The 19508-nt window shown below is 34.9% G+C and overlaps 1 protein-coding gene across 1 annotated transcript in view; it reads right to left on the reverse strand.

Moving 5' to 3' along the window:
* Positions 1-19508, reverse strand: part of TRHDE (thyrotropin releasing hormone degrading enzyme) — a 398446-nt gene that overhangs the window by 109241 nt on the left and 269697 nt on the right. The window contains exon 7 of the mRNA XM_019918769.3: positions 7304-7369. Within this exon, the coding sequence (XP_019774328.2) occupies positions 7304-7369 (66 nt within the window). The remainder of the gene's footprint in view (positions 1-7303; positions 7370-19508) is intronic.

Here is a 19508-nt window from a genome sequence, read left to right on the forward strand (position 1 = left end):
CTCTACGTCTATGTCTCTATTTCTGCTTTGCAAATAAGATCATCTATACCATTTTTCTAGATTCCACATATATGCGTTAATATACATTTGTTTTTCTCTTTCTGACTTACTTCACTCTGTATGACACTCTTTAACCTATTCCACTGAAGTCATTAAGTTGCAAACTGCCAAAAGGAACACTTTTTAGTCTTTATTCTGCTCTACCCCTTGGCTGCATTTAACCTCCTTGCTCACTTTCTTTTTATTGAAATAGGCTTTTTTCTTGACACGAGTAACACCATACCCTTGGTGTTCTGCCTGCCTCTCTTACTATTTATTCCACCTCAGCCTCTTTTACCAGCCCCCTCCTCTTCCTTCAGCCTCCAACTGCTACAGCCCTTCAGGGCTTGGTCTCAGGCCTTCAACCCAGAAACTGCAGAATCATTCCTAGGTACTTTTTCTTCCTCATCTCTCAACTACCAGTCTTCACCCAATCTATCCCAAGGTCCACTTCATTCTCCCTTCAAAAAACATTTTGAATCCATCCATGTCTCTGTACATCTAACTATTTAAGCCTCTATCATCTCTCACCTGAATATTAAAATATCTTCCTAATTTTATTACCTGATTCCTCCTCTCTTGGTATGCTGATTGCTCCAATTCCAATGTATTATTACAATTAGTCAGATAACTATTTTAAATATAAATAGAGCCATGTTACATCCCAGTTTTAAAACTGTTGAATAGCCTCCCACTGCACTCAGAATAAAACCCAACCCTCTTAAGCACAGTGCACTTTGGCATCCCACAATTAGCGCCTGCCTTCATCTCCCCCTTCATCTCTTGCCCCTACTAACGGTGCTCATCTATGCTAGTTTCTTTATTTTCCTTGAAAATGCTCAGTTCCTTCCCTCAGCCCTTTGCACAAGCTCTTCCACCTTTCTGGAATGATCTCCCCAGACCCCCACCTCTTTCTCATCCTTCAGAACTGAAGACACATGCCTTCTTCCCAAGAAGGATTTTCTAAACACCTAACCTAAAGTTACCTGACCCACCCATCCATATGTTATCACACAACATCCGATTTTTTTCCTGCCTAGCATTTATCACACTTAGTAAATAGGCCTGTATTTGCTTTTTTCCTTTTTAGTATCAATCTTATCCAGTGATATGATTCATGAGATCAGGGGGCATATCTGCTGTGTGCAGCATGCCCTGAATGCTTGGTATTTATCATAGTGTCTAACATTGAGTGGCTATGTAATAAATATGTGTGGAATAAATGAATAACTGAACATATCTGATGGGTGAACAACATGGATATAAAACTAAAGAGAGCTGATGCAGCAAGAGAAATCACAATTTTGGTTTATTAGCACAAAGCACTAAGAAAAGTTTTTAATACTAAAATGAGTTATTGCTCTTAAAGGAGGGAAAATGATCTGTAACATAATCATAGAGAGAGATCTTGAGCAGAAAAGAAAAGATGAATACGAGAGACCGATTGCAAAAGGAAATGAGATGCAGGATGACAAATGGATAGCCCCATTTCTTTGTGTGTCATACTAACACAGAGCCTTCTCTTCCATAGACAGAAACACAAAGGTAGATCAACATGGAATTTTGAATACATTTGAACCTTTTGTAGGATAGGTTCTAAATACATAACTTAGGATAGGTCTTTATAGCACTCCTCTTAAGCCACTAATTTATAACATATGGTTTTTCAGAACGATAATTTTGACATTTAGATATGATAGGGAAAAGAAGTTGCATAAATGTTATGGTTCATTATTTTTATAACTATTGAATATTTATAAATAGTTACGTTATAAAAAAGTAGAACTTCAGTTTTTTAAACAGATAAACACATGGATAAATATGTCATAAGAAAGTAAGTGATAAGAGTGAAATGCAAGAGAATATATGGAAGTTTTCAACCTCAATTGTGATAAAAATATATACACTGAAATAGCAATTTTTTACTTATTAAATTAGTAAGAAATTTATTTTGAAAATAAGACACAATGTTGTTTGCTTAGTGTATTATAAAAAGAGAACTTTCAAACTTTATTTCTACCATTATATATTGGCTTAATATTTCAGAAGAAAAATTGATAATATGCTTCGAGAAATATAGATGAAAAGACAATCAAAATATAATGGGAAAATCTATAATTTAAAAATTGTTACAGTGTTGTTTATTTAACAAAAATTGGAAAGCAATCTAAATGTTTGCCAACAAGGAAAAAGCTAAAAATATTATGTACATCTATGCCATAATACTAGTATTGAACTATATACTAGAACCACCAAGCAATTATGAAAATGTGAGTAAAAAAGAAAAAAATCCTTCCCAACCTAGAAGGTTTCTTTAGCATCAAAACTTTCAACATTGCCAAATATATACTTCTAGGCTATTACATGAACATTCTGAAATGAGAACATAAAATAAGAGAAAAAATAAATTAAAAAAGGAAACGAAAGAAACCTGCTGATGCAAGAGCTAAGTAGGTTAGAGAAAAATGCCTCTAAGGCAAGTTTATTGTGCCTCTGAACTAGCAATCTAACCAAATGGTAACGTTTACAAGGAGGGAGAGAGTGTTTGCAGATAGGTATACATACCCCAGTGTGTGCAATTCACTGATCTGTATGCATTTACACACATACCAATATACGAATATATCACCCATTAGCCAAATGTGTCAAATCATTTCACAAATACATTTTAAAGATATCAAAAACATCATTTTATAGTATCAACCCTATGAGTTAAAATGAATAACATATCTTGAGCTCTTAACTAACAGGCAAAAGAAAACCAGTAAGAATAAGTTTCTAAAGCCTCCCATCAAGCTGGGTAAATGCTTGTGGGATGAACAAATAGAGATATATGTCATTACTAATGAAGGCTTTTTAGTTAATGCTATATAGTCACAGTAGTCAACTAACAACATTTAATTCAGAGGCAAAATGATAAGGATTCAATCAGTAGCTGTATACAAACAAATTCATTGAAATTGAGGAATAGAAGTTATTTTCTCTGATTGAGAAATACGAATAGCTATTGCTATTTAATTTTTTAAAGTACTTGATTTTTATTAGAGATAGTATTCTTGATTCTCAAATCCATGGAATCTTTCCTTAAAATTAATATTTTTCTCTATAGTGTAGTCATTAATTTTAGCTTTGTAGTTGGTCTTTAATAAGTTAAATGTTAATTAGGTCAAATCCAATGACTAAACATCATCAATGATAGTATTATTATCACATGGTATTGACTGATCACAAGAAATTATTATGATGAGTTAACCTTTCTACCTATACCATACCTAAAACTGCACAGTGATTTAAGTGAAACACGGAGAAATTGAACAAAACCTATCTATGGTCATTTAATTTTAGATTAAGCATGATTCAGCTTCCATCTGGATAAAAGCACAATACAATCTCTTCAGAAAGGAAATTAACTTTGACACATGGTCTCTGTTCCTCTGTTATTTTCTGACTTTTCATTTATCTAAAAACCTACATGCAAGGGAGCAAACACTCTTTCACAAACATAAGCTTGCAGTTTTCAAATAAAAATCCTGTTTACATATGTTAACATATAACTTCTCACTGGAACACAAGTTATTGAGTTTGTTGTTGCTACTAATAATCCCTATAGCTTTGTGCTGTCATTACCTTTAGGCTATCAGAATTTTATGAGCACAAACCAATAATAATGATATTTCCCTTTTGCTTTTTATCCACACCTCATTGCCTTACATTGATTTGCATAAGCAATTTCCACCCTGATAATTGGAGGCGAACATCTTTTTGTAGGTTACCTTATGGAAAAGAGCAGTTAAATACTAATCAAGAGAAATCTTTCTTTATTCAACCATATTTTAAATGATACTGAATTACCCTCATTGGATAAGCAGGAAGGTGACTCACTTTCTGACATGGATTTCAGAGTGAATTTATATCAAGTTTAGCAATGATCTTTCTTCATAATTTCAGTTCCCTGGTATTGCCTCATAACAACATGAAGAATGGTACTGCCAGATCATTAAAACAATATTGTTTTGTTTGAAAAGAAAAAGCAGTAGTTATGTACTAATTATTTTTTAATAGCTACTGAGCCAATCAATGTTATCTGAGGATTTCAAAATTATAGCTTTATTCTTTTATTTCCAAAAAACTCAAAGAAAAATTTAAAAACTCTTACTAGGGAGATTAAAACAAGTAAAAATGAACTAAGGTTAAATTCATGTGAAAACAATTCTATCTAAAAGAATCCTTATCTGAATTATTTACTTTAAAAATAAGCCTAGAATACTTATGTAAGAACGAGGATTTGAGCTGTGGAAGCTTAAATTATAAAAACAAGGTAAAAGAAGTAGATCCTAATTTACTGGATCTATACACATAAACATTGCTACATATGGGCGAAAACTAATATATATGTACTTAAACAGTAAGAAGCCTAGGAAATTAAAAATCTGAGAATTTCAGAAAGATTCAGCAATTCTTACAGTAATAGGGTTTGAGCATGAGGTGAACTAAAATGACACACAGAACACAGTGCCACCGAAGCCAACTGAAGAAAGTGATTCAAGGACTTCTGGGTTACGACGGTGGATTGAACAACCACATCTAAGTTCACTCCCTCCCAAAACCTGACTAGGGCTACACTGAGTGTATGGGTGTTGTTTCTTTGTGACACCAAAATTTCTTGATTTTCTGAAATCTAGCGGTGGCTTTCCTGACTTTCACTTCACTAACCCTCCCAACAGCGTCAAAGCCAAATAGTCTTAATACTCAGATGATTAACTGAAGATTCAAGGACACTTTTGCACATCTAGTTAACAAATTTTCCCATCAAATTGAAATAGCTGTCCTAAATTAAAGTATCAAACCCAAATTGTCTAGCTAGTAAAATGCATTAAATTTCTTAGATGCAGAGAATCTGAAAGATGAAAAAAATCTTAGAGAGCATTTAATTCTACTCTTGCATTTTGTAACTATAAAGTCAGAGGCCACAAAAGGTTTAGTGACTAGCAGAAAGCCCATCATTAATTAGAAACAGGAATAAGAATTGTTTCTCTCTACTTATTCCATTGCCTCTTGTGTCCCAAAATATGCCAGCTATTGATTTGGGAAATCGATTATGGAAGAACAATAGCTATTCAGAGTTTGCAAAAATACAAATATTTCTATGTTTTTAAAAGTGTATTATTTACAAGTGGCATACATGATCCAACAAGGGTTCAAGCTTCGTTTGCTGTGTTTCGTTTTCAATTTAAACATCAAAACAAAACAGAAGCTGGCATTAATGGTAGTCAGGACTAATTTTTTATGACTGTATATACTGTCTATTACATTCTAAATAGATAGAATGTATGTTCTGTCTATTACATACTGTAAGAAGTTTTGAGGTAACTTATTTTAAAAATTATGCAAGACTGAACCATTTAAGCATCAGACAAAATTCAAGAAATAAGGGAAGTAGACCAAAAAATCAAAAAGATGAGACCAAGGGAAGTTGTATTATTCACTATAAAAGTGTTTACCACCAGACTTTCTGATAGCTGATCAAATGGATTTATGGGTACCAGGAGTCCCTTCCTACTGAAGGATATATGTATAAGTTGAAACCTGAAATATGTTGTCCAATACAAAATATTATAAAAGTAGAAAAATGTAGTTGAATCCATACTCAAATACTTGCTAAGTTAAATATAAACATGTGAACTGACCCATCTTTCTATATTATTATATTTAATATACAAATATATTTACAGTTTATTTTATATCTATGTATATTTATTATGATATATCATATATTTATTTAAATTATATTTTAAATTTATATCATGTAAATATATCATATTTTATATATTTGTAGTTGTATTTGTAAAAAATGTTTGCTTTGTTCCCAAAAGAGCTTACTTTAAAATCAGCTCTTCCCATTAGGGACAGCTAATTCTGAAGGTGTCCCTAATGGGAAGAGCTGATTTTAAAGTAAATTTCAACCCCTGCTGGGACAATTCCGTAAAAAAACTTTCTAAGGGAAATTATTCTTCAAGAAATTTATATATTTTTTTCTCTGTTGTGTTAACGTATTTATAGCTTTGTCATAACATATTTAACTCTTGCTTTGTATTTTATCTTTTGGTTTATTTTGGGTAAAGACAGAATTACACTACTAAAATATGACCTGATCCCATATGTAGTTTATTTAAATTTCAGAATGAAAAGCTTACTAAGAAGAGCTAAGATTGATTGCTCTCTCTGTCTTAGCATAATTGTATTTCAGGTGAACATCAATTTACTTTAAGGACACTTCTAAGTAGAACGCATCATAAATAATTCATCAATCACAGCTGCTAGGAACGTGATTTACTCCAACAGATTCAATGGAATAAAAGTTCTATTTTTCTATATTTGCTTTCAAGAATTTAAGAATCCTCCTTTTCTAAGAATCTACTCCCAGATTCCATACTTCACACTATAAATGTATTATAATAAAACTGTTTCTTTTTCCCCCCTTTTTTTAAAACAGTGCATTTTCTAATTTACAAAAACATTTAAATATATTTGGAAAAAATAACAATCTATGTATGTCAACATTAAAAGAGCAAACAACATAAAAGGCACATATCTGAAAAAAAGCGTTAAGAATTTCTCAAATACATAATTCTAAGAAGGCTAACATAACTTGTTTTCACTTTATATGAACTTTTAAATGGAAGAAAAGGGAATCAGACTTTCATAAAATCTTGTATAGAATACTTAGGATCTAATATATTTGAAAATTACTTGTTTTAAAATGCATATTAAAGAGATTCTAAATGGTATAACAGTTGGAGTTTTGTGGGTTGGTATGGAATCTTGTCTACCACTTTCATTTGTCATGTGGAACGACACTGTTTACCTTATTCATCTTAAAGTTTTCCATCAAATTCAGCATTTTTGTATTACCAATGTCCCAAGCTGTGAAATATCTTTAAAATAAATACAGGAGGGGCTTCCCTGGTGGCACAGTGGTTGGGAATCCGCTTGCCAATGCCGGGGACATGGGTTCGAGACCTGGTCTGGGAAGATCCCACATGCCACGGACCAACTAAGCCTGTGCGCCACAGCTACTGAAGCCCGCGTGCCTAGAGCCTGTGCTCCACAACAAGAGAAGCCCGCACACCACAGCAAGGAGTGGCCCCTGAAAGCCCGTGCGCAGCAACGAAGACCCAAAGCAGCCATAAATAAATAAATGGGAAAAAAAATAAATGCAGGAACAAGGAAAAGTGTAAGAGAAAATAGAAAGCATTTTACTTACTTGCAAACCCCTCTGAAACACTGAATGGCCCATAAAATTAGCCAGCATTCTAATTAAAGCAGCACCCTGTAAGAAAGAGTATTTTTTTTAAAAGAAAGAAAAAAAACATTTCAACCAAGTCACATGATTCTAAAATTATTCCATACCCATAAAAAATAATTTGCTACATTCATGCTATTTTATTCTTTAAAATAGTTAAGAAATAAGAGAATTATGAATGAAATACTTCACTTAGAGGTAACAATTGCATTTTTTGTTTTGTGGATCTAAAAGTTTTGTGGATATAAAACCAATGACTTCAAAATAGAAGTCTCTTGGATAAAATCTCTCAGAGCAATAATAAGCTGTAATTCAGGAATAATAAAAGTTTTACTGAGCACTGTATATGACGAAGTTAGTAAGACATGGTTCATATACTCACAAGTTCATAATCTAGTAAGGGAGGGACAACCATGTTAATAATCATGTTAAAACATAGCTTTGAAGTAACACAGCTACATACTCTACCCCTAGTCCAATCAAGAATAACTTAGCCATAGAAGTGGACAGTAGGAGTGCCAAGCAGTCGGACTGCTTGGGTTCAAATCCTGGCTCTGGCATTACCCTCCACGTTTACCCAGGAGAAGTATTTAACCCCTCTGTTCCTCACTTTTCTCAGTTGTAAAGTGTAGGCAATAATAGCCCCAATTTACTATGGTTGTTCTGAAATTTAAATATATTACTGTATGTAAGCAGTTCAAGCTGGGTTTGAAAAACAGTAACCATGATAGAAATATTAGCTGTCAGTATTATATCAAGCTAATGATTTTTATTTCCTGTTTCTTTTTCCCTTTTAGAGTCTTCTATAAATCCATATACAAGTAGAACACTTACGTGGCTGATATAAATATTTAGACTAATAGAAGAAAATACTAATTTAAGAGTCTATCTCACTTTGAGAACAGTTATTTTATTGTAGAGCAATATCAGTGCAAAAAGCCTGACATGTAATCAATGTGAAACATTCCAAGAAATGATGGCTAAGCCTGGATGATCACAAATCTGTATGTAAAATATAAATAAGCCTTCAAGGAGATATTACAATCTGCACCAAATTGTATGAAGCAGTGAATTATAAGCAGCAAAAGTTTAAATATAAATGATAGCCTGGTTTTAAGGGAAATAAATCCCTTTATGACTACATTTCCCACTTCATACTCGTTACAAATTCGTACCTGTCAATAACTAATTTCTTACCAGGTGTCTCTTTTTTATAAGAGAATCATAAGAACCACATATAGACTCATCCTGCCTGGGGCTGGACTGCAGCAGCCAGTACAGAAATGCAAGAATGAATTTCCATTGTTTGTTACCAGAATTGTTTCCTGTAATTCCAAATTTTTAATGCAATACAGTACTCAGGCTCCTGAATCACCATTAAAGAAATGTCTCAAAGACTTTCAGTCATCACCACAGTTGCTCTCAAAACTGGTATTTTATTCACAACTCAACAAATGATGAGCTGGACAAGCCATAGAGTTGTATGCCTCTTCTGGTATATTTTCTTCCCACACCTTCTACTCTTTGCTCTTTCTTTTGCTTCTTAGTCTGTATCTTCTGCACACTTGTATAAATCCATAAAATATAAGCATTTATGATTCAATCTGGGGACCAGGTTAGAATTCCCTTTAGAACTTATCAACTCTGCTCCTTGAATTTCCTTGACAAGCTCCCCTCCTATATATTTCCCAATCTAATCTATCCACCCTGAGGGTAGAAACTGTCAGTTCGGCAGAAAAACTAACCCTTGCCACCCAGGGTGTGAGACAGAATATCGAGCAGCCAACTCAAACTTTCCTTCAGTACAGAATAGCCATCTTCAGATGATTTAAGTGCTTCCCTCTAGGTAATAAAGACTTGGTCTCTTGTCGGGCTGTAAGCTGTAAAAACTATCAATTTAGCATGGGCTAATGGCAAAAGAGTTCTTCCTAACCATAAAGAATGTACCGGGCTTCCCTGGTGGCACAGTCATTGAGAATCCACCTGTCAGTGCAGGGGACACGGGTTCGAGCCCTGGTCCGGGTGGATCCTACATGCTGGGGAGCAACTAAGCCCGTACGCCACAATTACTAAGCCTGCACTCTAGAGCCTTCAAGCCATAACTACTGAAGCCCGTGCACCTAGAGCCTGTGCTCCCCAACAAGAGAAGCCACCGCAATGAGAAGCTCGCGCACTGCAACGAGGAGTAGACCCTGCTCGCCACAACTAGAGAAAAGCCCGCACGCAGCAACGAAGACCCAACGCAGCCAAAAATAAATAAATTAATTAATTAAAAAAAAAAAAGAATGTACCCATTTTCCTGTCTAGGTTGAGCTGTAGCAGAGTACTCACAGGAAAGAAAATCTGGAAATATAATCAATATTTAAAAGTTATATAATATTACTGAACTCCCTATTATTATTATATTGTATAATTTAATTAACTTTTCAAAAATATGTCTGTCTTGTCAATTTGAACATTTTAAGTTCTCCAGAGTAGTATGCATGCGTTCTTCTATATTTAACTAGCCTTTTCTTTCCAAAGCTCAATTTTAAAAATCTCTGTTTCATAGAACTTCATAGGCAGATGGGCTCTCCAAGTGTCATCATGCAGCCAACACACACTAAGTACCTACTATAGATGGGTTATAACAAAGATCGTACCTTTTAATGCAGGCAAAACTCATTGTAAACCTTTGTTCAAAAAAGAAAACAATGAATCCCCTTTCACTGTGTCTTTAAAATATTTTTCCACCAAAGTAGATATAATTTACAACATTGTAATTTATACTCACTTGTGATTCAAAATTCTAGCCCCAATCAAGCAAACTGGATGTTACATAGCCTAAATAGCTTTATGGGAAATAAATATACTATTTCTGCAAGATCTGTATAATTCTGAAACTTAATCAAGAAAACATCACTATATTTGCTATACTAAAGTTCAGAGAGATATTAGGATGGAAACTACTACCTGATTTTTTAAAAAAATTTTTTTTAGTATTTATTTAGGCTGTGCCTGGTCTTAGTTGCAGCATGCAGACTCTTCGTTGAGGCATGCAGACTTCTTAGTTGCGGCGTAAACGTGGGATCCACTTCCCTGACCGGGGTTTGAACCCAGGCCCCCTGTATTGGGAGTGTGGAGTCTTACCCACCGGACCACCAGGAAAGTCCCACACTACCTGATTTTTTTAAGGTTTCATAAAGAATATTCTACAAGAATACGATTATAAACCCCATTAGTCATTTAGTAATTTTTGTACTTGTGGTATCTTTTTCATATAAGTTCGTAGCTAAAATTTCTTTTATTTTACATGAAATCATTTGCATGCATGTCAGTCTCAAAGACAGTAAACATCTCCAGAGAAAGGACTGTGTCCTTATGACTTGGTACCCCTGTTCCCTCTGCCTGGCTGAGAAAGCTTCTCCTTAACACAATGAGAGAGGAAGACAAATTAGTTGCACACATAGCAATTACTTATTGTATTTGTCATTCTAGAAGACTACTCAGCCAGGATAGACAGTTTATTACTTTATCTTATCTTTGTACTTCAGTGATAAGTAATCACTTTGAAGAGAGGAAGATCTTCTCCACTACTTTATTCTTTTAACATATGCTTACTGAGGAAGGCTGCGTGCTCAGGATCCTATAAAGCATAAATAGGAATGCCACAAGTCTCTATCCTCAAGGACCTCAAACCCTCCTAAGTGAGATGAGAAGATACAACGTAGTATAAGATGAATGACAAAAGAAATAAAATATTCTACAGTGTTTCAGAAGAGAGGGAGGATGAAGGGTAAAGAGGATCTAAAGAAGTGTCACTTGTGTTGCACTCTGAAGGATGGATGGGATTCCATGAGCAAAGGTAAACACAGAGCATGCATGCTGTGGGAGGAACAGCCTTTGTGTGATGCCATGCAGGTGTGAAAGCGAAAAGCACAAGTGGCTAAGGTAATACTGAAAGACAAAGGGCTTACAACTAGGTGATAGAAGATTCAATGGAATATAAGATTGAAGCGGTTCTTAGAGAAGATTGAATACCAGGACTAAGACATTTGAACTCTGTTAGAGGATCGGGAAGAATTTTTGGAAAAGTGGTTAAAAAAGTGAGGACTCATCTATAATACTCCAAGGAGGAAGTAAAATAACCAGGAGCAAATGGTAGCAGTGAGGATAAAAACCAGAGATAGGTTTAAGCAAGAGAACAAAAATCATTTTAAATCTGAACGCCTGAGTGACTAGAAGATGATATTAGCAGATATTTGGAATTTAAAAGAAAGTGTTAGGTGAATATGGTAGCATTCATTTGAAACAGGTGGAGTTTGAGGAACAACTAGGGAACCAGAAGAACAGAAGGAAAATGTGACCATAGGAATGAAATTAACTGGAAGGTTTTGATTGAAGACATAAATTAGAATTTGTAGGGGGTGAGATTGCCAAGAGAAGAGTTCTGAGGTTTTAGTGAGGGAGATAGAAAACAGAATTTAGAAACTATGGACTCTGTATGACTTGCACTTGAGTGCCTGTAATAAGCACTCAATGAATACCTGTTGAGAAAATCAATGAAAAACATTGAAATGAAGAGCAAAGGATGACACACTGTGATTGAAAAAACAAATAGAAGGAGAACTGGGTATACGTGGTGGCAAAGAAAACATATTTTAAGAATAAGTGCTTCAGTTTTAACAAAAAAAGATAGCTAAGACCAAAGTAGGTCACGTTTAAGAGAGAGCTATTTAAATAGACTTGGTGTGAAAGCCAGATTGCAAAATAATGGAAACAGAGGAAGAAAAGAGAAAGCAATAAGCATGTTCACATGAGGCTTGTTTGTGGTTTTGTTCTTAAAAATGTGGGAGAAAATTTCATGCAAAGAAAAGATAATCTAGTAGAGAAAGGTACTACTAGATACACAGTAGATCGAGAGATGGTTACCGGAACAAAACTCTAGGATAGCCAAATAAGAAGAGAATTAGGGTTAGTCTTAGAAAAAGATAAGGACAAATTTCCTCTGAGACAGGCCTAAGACAGAAAATGGAAGTAAAAAATAAGTTAAAATTTTTGAAGTATAAAACAATGAAGTTGACGAAATAGACTGTAAGCTTCACTGAGGTGGAGACTTGGTCTGTGTGACTCACCACTGTAGATTCACTGCAGAAAACTTTCTGGCACATAGCAGGTTCTCAATAACTACTCAATGAGAGATGGCCTGTCACTCTTCAGTAATGTAGGAGATGTGGTCCCAAGATTATGTGATTTCAAAGAGTAGAACTAGGTTTGAATTAACTCCAGTGAGAAGGTAAAAAGGAGTCCAAAACATGTAGAAATGTGCAGAAAAGTCCTAGTTTAAGTTATTAATGACATAGTTGTCATTCATTAAGCAACTGTTATGTGCCAAATTCACGATATTGTAGGGAACATGCTACTATCCTTATTTGTCAGATCATGAAATTGAGACTTGAACAGATGTGTGTAACTTGACCAAATTAACACAGGTAGTGAGCAGGGAAGCCAGGATTAGAAACCCAGTCATGTGCAACTCCAAAGTCAGTAATCTTAACCAATTTGGATGACTTTCTTGTGATCCCAAATCAAAATAGTTACATGATACTCTTCAGAAACACTGGATATAGTAAGAACTTGGAAAAAGAAAAGAAATTCTTAGACTTACTCAGAGCTTAGAATCAATAGGTGTTCCCAGAAGAGGACAAAGGGAAACCTAATGGAAGAGACCTAGTTGAAATAGCTGATCAATATGCCCAGGATTGAGGATGAATAGAAGACATAAACTGGCTAGCAGAATAGAACATGTTGATGGACTAGGAGACATAAAGCTCGTTCAGGCAGGTTCAGTAAGAACAAAGGGCTAGCAAAGTTGAAAATAGTGATATTTTTATCAGATGCTGTGCGTGGATGTGGCAGCTGTGAAAAGGCACTGCTTAGATTTCCTACTATTGCTCCTTTGCATTTGCCACCATGAAGGCTGCACTTCCCTCAGTTCACTCCAAGTCTATGACTTTCTCCCTTCCCTCTCTCCTTGCACAGGCTGTGAGCAGCAGTGTGGTCTCAAGAAACTCTCGCTTCCTTCTCGGGCTCTTTTCCCAAGTAACTATCTCACACCATTGTGTTCCCTTCTCAGAAGACCTAACCCAATAGGGCGACTTTAAATACTGAAGTACAAAACAAGTATAAACTGTTGGATGATAGGTCACTGGAATAAGTTGCTACTGAGTATACTCTAATATTAAGTAACACACACATCCAAATAAAACCTTTTCCTTCTTAGTCTTCTCAAGAAGTCCTTTAGAACGAAATTATTTGTAGTGAGGTGGATGGACCTAGAGTCTGTCATACAGAGTGAAGTGAGTCAGAGGAGAAAAACAAATACCATATGTGAACACACATATATGGAATCTAAAAAAAAAAAAAAAAAAACAGTACTGATGAACCTAGTGGCAGGGCAGGAATACAGACGTAGAGAATGGACTTGAGGACGTGGTGGGGAAGGGGAAGCTGGGACGAAGTGAGAGAGTAGCATTGACACATATACACTACTAAATGTAAAATGGATGGCTAGCGGTAAGCAGCTGCATAGCACAGGAAGATCAGCTCGGTGCTTTGTGACCACCTAGAGGAGTGGGATAGGGAGGGTGGGAGGGAGACTCAAGAGGGAGGGGATATGGGGATATATGTATACATAAAGCTGATTCACTTTGTTGTACAGCAGAAACTAACACAACGTTGTAAAGCAACTATATACCGATAACGATATAGATAGATATAGATATAGCTATAAAAGAAGTCCTTTAGCGTTTATATTCCAATATTCCACATTACAGATGTGTTTGCTCTTCTCAAGGATAGAAGCAGGTAAGCAAAAAGGTATCATTATATTCAGTCTACATATGGGAGAAACTGAGACAAAGGAACAGGTAATCTGTTCAAAGTGACACAGGTATAGTAGTTACAGGAAATTATCTCCATTCATTCAGTTGTTGAGTTGATTAGCACAGAAACCTACAAGGTGAGACTTTCTTGTTACTTTCTAAATTACTGAAAGGATTAGTCTATTGATCCTAAATCAAAGTACTTTTATAATGTAAATTTCTAAATTATGTCTTTGCACTATATCTGGACATGTGTGGAGATTATGTGATGTTCTAACATGATTTGTTACCGAAGAATGTCTTCGGTCTGGAGTAAAAGCATATCTTAAATCCTCCATCGTTTTTCAAAAACATGTTTTTTCCTTTATTTTTTTACAAGAGTATGATAGCTATATCTAAGACCCAAGGAAAAGGAAAAATAAATAAAATATCTAATCCTGAAAATCATTCACTCTCAAATTGATTACCCAAATGAAAGGAAGAGAGAGAGAAGAGGAAGAGGGAAAAAAAGGACAAAAAAAGAAAGTTAATTTGACAAAGAAAGCAGAATTAATGCCCCATTGCCCCAGTCACTCACACCTGGAACCTTGGAGTCCTCTTTGATTTATTACTTCCTGAGGCCAAGTTTCTATCACTGCACAGCTGAATTATTTCACAGCCTCCCAGCAACAACCTCAGAAGCATTCTCACTTTCACAAGTCCATCTTATGGACCACATCAGACTAATTTTAATAATTACTTCTGAAGAAGCATAATGTCTGCTAAAAGTCCAAATTCTGTCATCTACTGGATGTGAGAGCTTAGGCATGTTATAGAAGCTGCCTAAGTATCTACAATTAGAACAGAACAACAGCAACAAAGATTACTTCTACCAATGATGATTATGGTGATAATACTTACCTCAAGATTTTTCTGAGGATTCATTTAAATCATTCATATAAATTACTTGGAGCAGTGTTTGGCATATAACTTGCTTCAACCGAAGTTTGCAGTTATTGTCATCATCTTTATCATTACCATCGTTTTTATGTTAGCACCCTGCCCTCCAAACTCTTTCCTTTTTAAAAACAATTCCTATGGTAGTAAAGCAAGGCCATACACAATGAAACTCACCATTACCTACCAATACTTTTTCCATATGGCCAAATAATCAGCCTCTAGTTAAGCTGATCTTCTCATATCCCTCGAGCATACCTTATACCTTCATGCTTTAATCATGCTATTTACTTCAACTGCAATGACATTCTTTTTCAATCTTACATTCTAAGCCCCATAAATTATTCAAAAGCACAGGGAAAGTCCATACTATATTATGAAACTTCCTACAAATGTTAGTCCTCAATGCTTTTCTCTCCTCTGCAGTCATAAATCCTTTAAGTCTAAACTACATAATTTATCAAATGATTTTACTTCACTCACTAATTGTTTCATATGACCGTTTCTTCTTTCCACAATTAGATGCAGCTCAGAACATTTAGACTTATTATTGGCACACCTGTTAGTTGTCAGTGCCATAACTTTTCCATTGCCAGTGAAAGATGGTCCTAGCTAAGAAAAGTATCCACCAACAGCTTGCTAGATTCAAATCAGCAATCCAAACCATGAGCTTGTAGCCAATACATGGCTATTCAATCTTCCCTACCATGAAAATTAGCTTATATCCTGCACTGCAGCCTTTTGTTTTTCAGTATTCTCAAGCACTGGTATTCAAACAGGGTAATATATATTTAAGTCAAAAGGAAACCAAGAAAGAGGACCACAGATCTGAGACAAGAAAACAGGGAGCTTTCAACAGCGCCAGATATAGTACTTACATGAAAGCATTCAGTTAAAGAAATCTGAAACATAACAATACTGTAAACTCAGTGAATGTTCATGAAAGTAACTTATTAAGAGCAGAAATTAATGAAATAGAAAATAAAGAAATTATTGAGAAGATGAAAAACGTTTGTTATGACTCAGCATTCATTCAAAATATTATGTCTTAATAAACTAGAAAGAGAAGGGAATTTATTAACATGTTAAAGGCCCTCTTCCAAAAATATACTGAGTGGTGAGACATTGTAAGTCCTCTCCATTATGATGGGAATAAGACAAGAATGCTTCCCATTAATACTTATATTCAAAAACACAATAAAATAAATGAACAAATACAGAATTATAAGCAAAAGCTAGAAACGAAGAAATAAATTCGTATTATGTAGAGATAATGTGAAAGTCCTTATAGAAATCCAAGAGAATCTATAGAACTAATCTATAAAATCAATAAAAAAGTGCAGCAAGTTTGCCTGACACAGACTAATACATAAATATCAAGAAAGTTAACATAAATCAGTAAAAACTAATTTAAAGAATTAATTTAGAAAGAATCCTATTCTCAAGAGCAAATATACAAATACGAAAAAACCAAAAATTATAGGGAGAAATTAAAAGTTTGTTCAGAGTTTTCATGGAGAATATTACAGAAATTATCCAAAGACTCAAGGACTATATTCCTCACAAAGCTAAAGAGAATTGTTACTGTAAAAATGTCAATTTTTACAAATGGCATTTTTTATAATTTTACAATCTTTTTACAATTTTAAAAATGTCAAACTTTTACAAATAAATGTCAATTATTCCAAAATTAATGTATAAAATCTTCAAAGTTTTTTTTTCTAGAAACTGTCTTCATCTGAAAATTCATATGGATTGGCGAACAGTTAACAATAGCAATTTAGAAAGAGAACAAGACAGGGAGAATCATCATACCCGATATCAAACCTAAAAAGCTATAGTGGTTAGACCTTAGACAGAATTATTGAAGCAGGAATGCACATGTAAACCAGGGATCAGAATTTTGGTGCAAATGCACCGAAGCTGATACTGGTGATAGCCGACAGAGATGATATCACACATGAGTGGGAGTAGGGCAGGAAATTCAATAAGTGGCACTGAGAAGATTATCTAAACCAAAATGACATTACATTGTACATCACACAAAAAAGAAACAACAAAAAATACCCAAATGGATTAAAGAACTTAATATAAGATGTAAAACTTTAAAAATATTAGAAAAAAATCTCAAAACCTAGCTTTAAGATTTGGGATAAAGAAGGACATTTAAACAAAACAAAAAGCGTGAAGCATAAAAGAGCAAATGGACAAGTAGACTACATCTGAGTTAAAAACATCTGCGTGATAAAAGACATCGTAAATTAAAAGATAAATTACAGTCTTATTAGCAACCAAAGATTAGTATCCAGAATACAAAGAAAACCTTCCATTAATCAATGATTAAATACATAAGCAAACAAATTTTAAAACAAAGACCCTATTGGAAAATGGGCAAAGGATATACACAGAAAATTTAAAAAGTAAGAAACTGGGCAATACATACATAAAAGTCTTAATCTCACTAATAAACAAAGAAATGTAAATTAAACAGGAAGATAGCATTTCACAGCCATTAGCCAAGCAAAAACTTTGGGAGTTTAATAATGCCAATTATAGATAGGGATGTGAGGAAACTATCTCTCAAACATTCCAGTGGGAGTATGAATACAGGTACCAACACTTTGGGGGAAAACCGTCACACTAAGGTAAAGTTAAAGATTGATTTTGTGAATTTAACAGACAATTATTGAGGGCTCACTGTGTCAGGCATTACTATAGGAACTGAAAATGATGCAGAGAGCAAACCAAATAAAGATTTCATGGAGTTTACATTCTAGGTAGGAGAGGCAGTTAATAAAGAAACAGCTTAATACAATCATGCCAAGTACTGACTATCGCTATGAAGAAAAATAAAGCAGGGTAAGGGAAAAGAGAATACTGGGGAAGATGGACTCTCAAATTTTACATCAGATAATCAGGTAAGATTGCTGTAATAAATTCACATTTGAGCACAGACATGAATTCACTGAAGAAGCAAGCCATGTTTACAACTGGGGAAGAACATTCCAGGCAGATAGAACACACATAGTTAAATTTTAAAACCTAGAATTCAGGAGAGAGATTGGGGTTAGAAGCCTAGAAGCCCCAGGCTCCCACAAGGAGATTGAAAATAATAACCATATATATGTATATATATATGTCAAATTATAACATATGAGTATAAATATATCTGAAGAATGGGTTCTGGAGTATTTCAGCATTTGGAAGTTGAGAAAAGTTGAGTTCATCAAAGAAAGATTGAAAGAGAAAAGACAAGTGAGTGGGTAACAAACAAACAAACAAAAAGAATATGGCATCTAGGAAATAAAAGGAAGGAAGTGTTTCAAGGGGAGAACGATCATTGCTATAAAATGTGTTTGAGAAAGCAAGTAAACTAAGTTGAAGACTAATTGGATTTTGCAATGTGGAGTTAATATTTGACCTGACTGGAAAGATTTGGTTAAATAGTAAGAAAGAAAATATAATTAGAGTGGTTTTAAAAGAGAAGGGGAGGGCTTCCCTGGTGGCGCAGTGTTTGAGAGTCCGATGCAGGGGACGCGGGTTCGTGCCCCGGTCCGGGAAGATCCCACATGCTGCGGAGCGGCTGGGCCCGTGAGCCATGGCCGCTGAGCCTGCGCATCTGGAGCCTGTGCTCCACAGAGGGAGAGGCCACAACAGTGAGAGGCCCGCGTACCACAAAAAAAAAAAAAAAAAAGAGAAGGGGAAAAAAGGAATTGGGGCTCTACATTAAAAGAATACAAAGGCATAAGGAAATAGTCTGGGGGGATGTCGGTCAAGGGGTGTTTATTAAGAATAAAATATAACATTCTATGCAGATAAGGGTAATAAAGTAGAGAAGGAAAATTTGATGATTCAGGAGAGAAGAGACAGCTCTGCTTAAGCAACCTCCCCAAACAGGCGAGAGGATGAAACCCAGTACACAGTGGAGGCACTGGCCTAGATGGAAGCACAGACATTTATCCATTGTAACCAGGAGCAAGGGATTCCACCGGTGAGATATATATAGAGGTTTGAAGGTGGGAGAACATTGATTGCCATTTCTCAGTGAATAAATGCAGAGTCAACAGATGTTGTACCCCTCTTTGTCTTAATCTTGCTGGTGGAAAACCCCTTATTCCATGATGTATCTGTAGAGCTTTCTAGGAATACTTTGGTGCTACCATTTTTTAAAAGAAACATCTAATAGAAGAAAAATGAAATAAGTTGAATTTAATTAGCCAGACATTTAGAGTATGCTTTAAACAAGATCTTATGAATAATAATTTGCTCTTAAAAATCAAATTATTAATGAACATATTGTAATTCCCATTAAAGTAGTATAAAAGTATTACCAGAGCAATGGTTTAAGAGTAAGTGATAAAAATACA

Source organism: Tursiops truncatus, chromosome 11 (assembly GCF_011762595.2).
Source record: "Tursiops truncatus isolate mTurTru1 chromosome 11, mTurTru1.mat.Y, whole genome shotgun sequence".
NCBI classification, from domain to species: Eukaryota; Metazoa; Chordata; class Mammalia; order Artiodactyla; family Delphinidae; genus Tursiops; species Tursiops truncatus.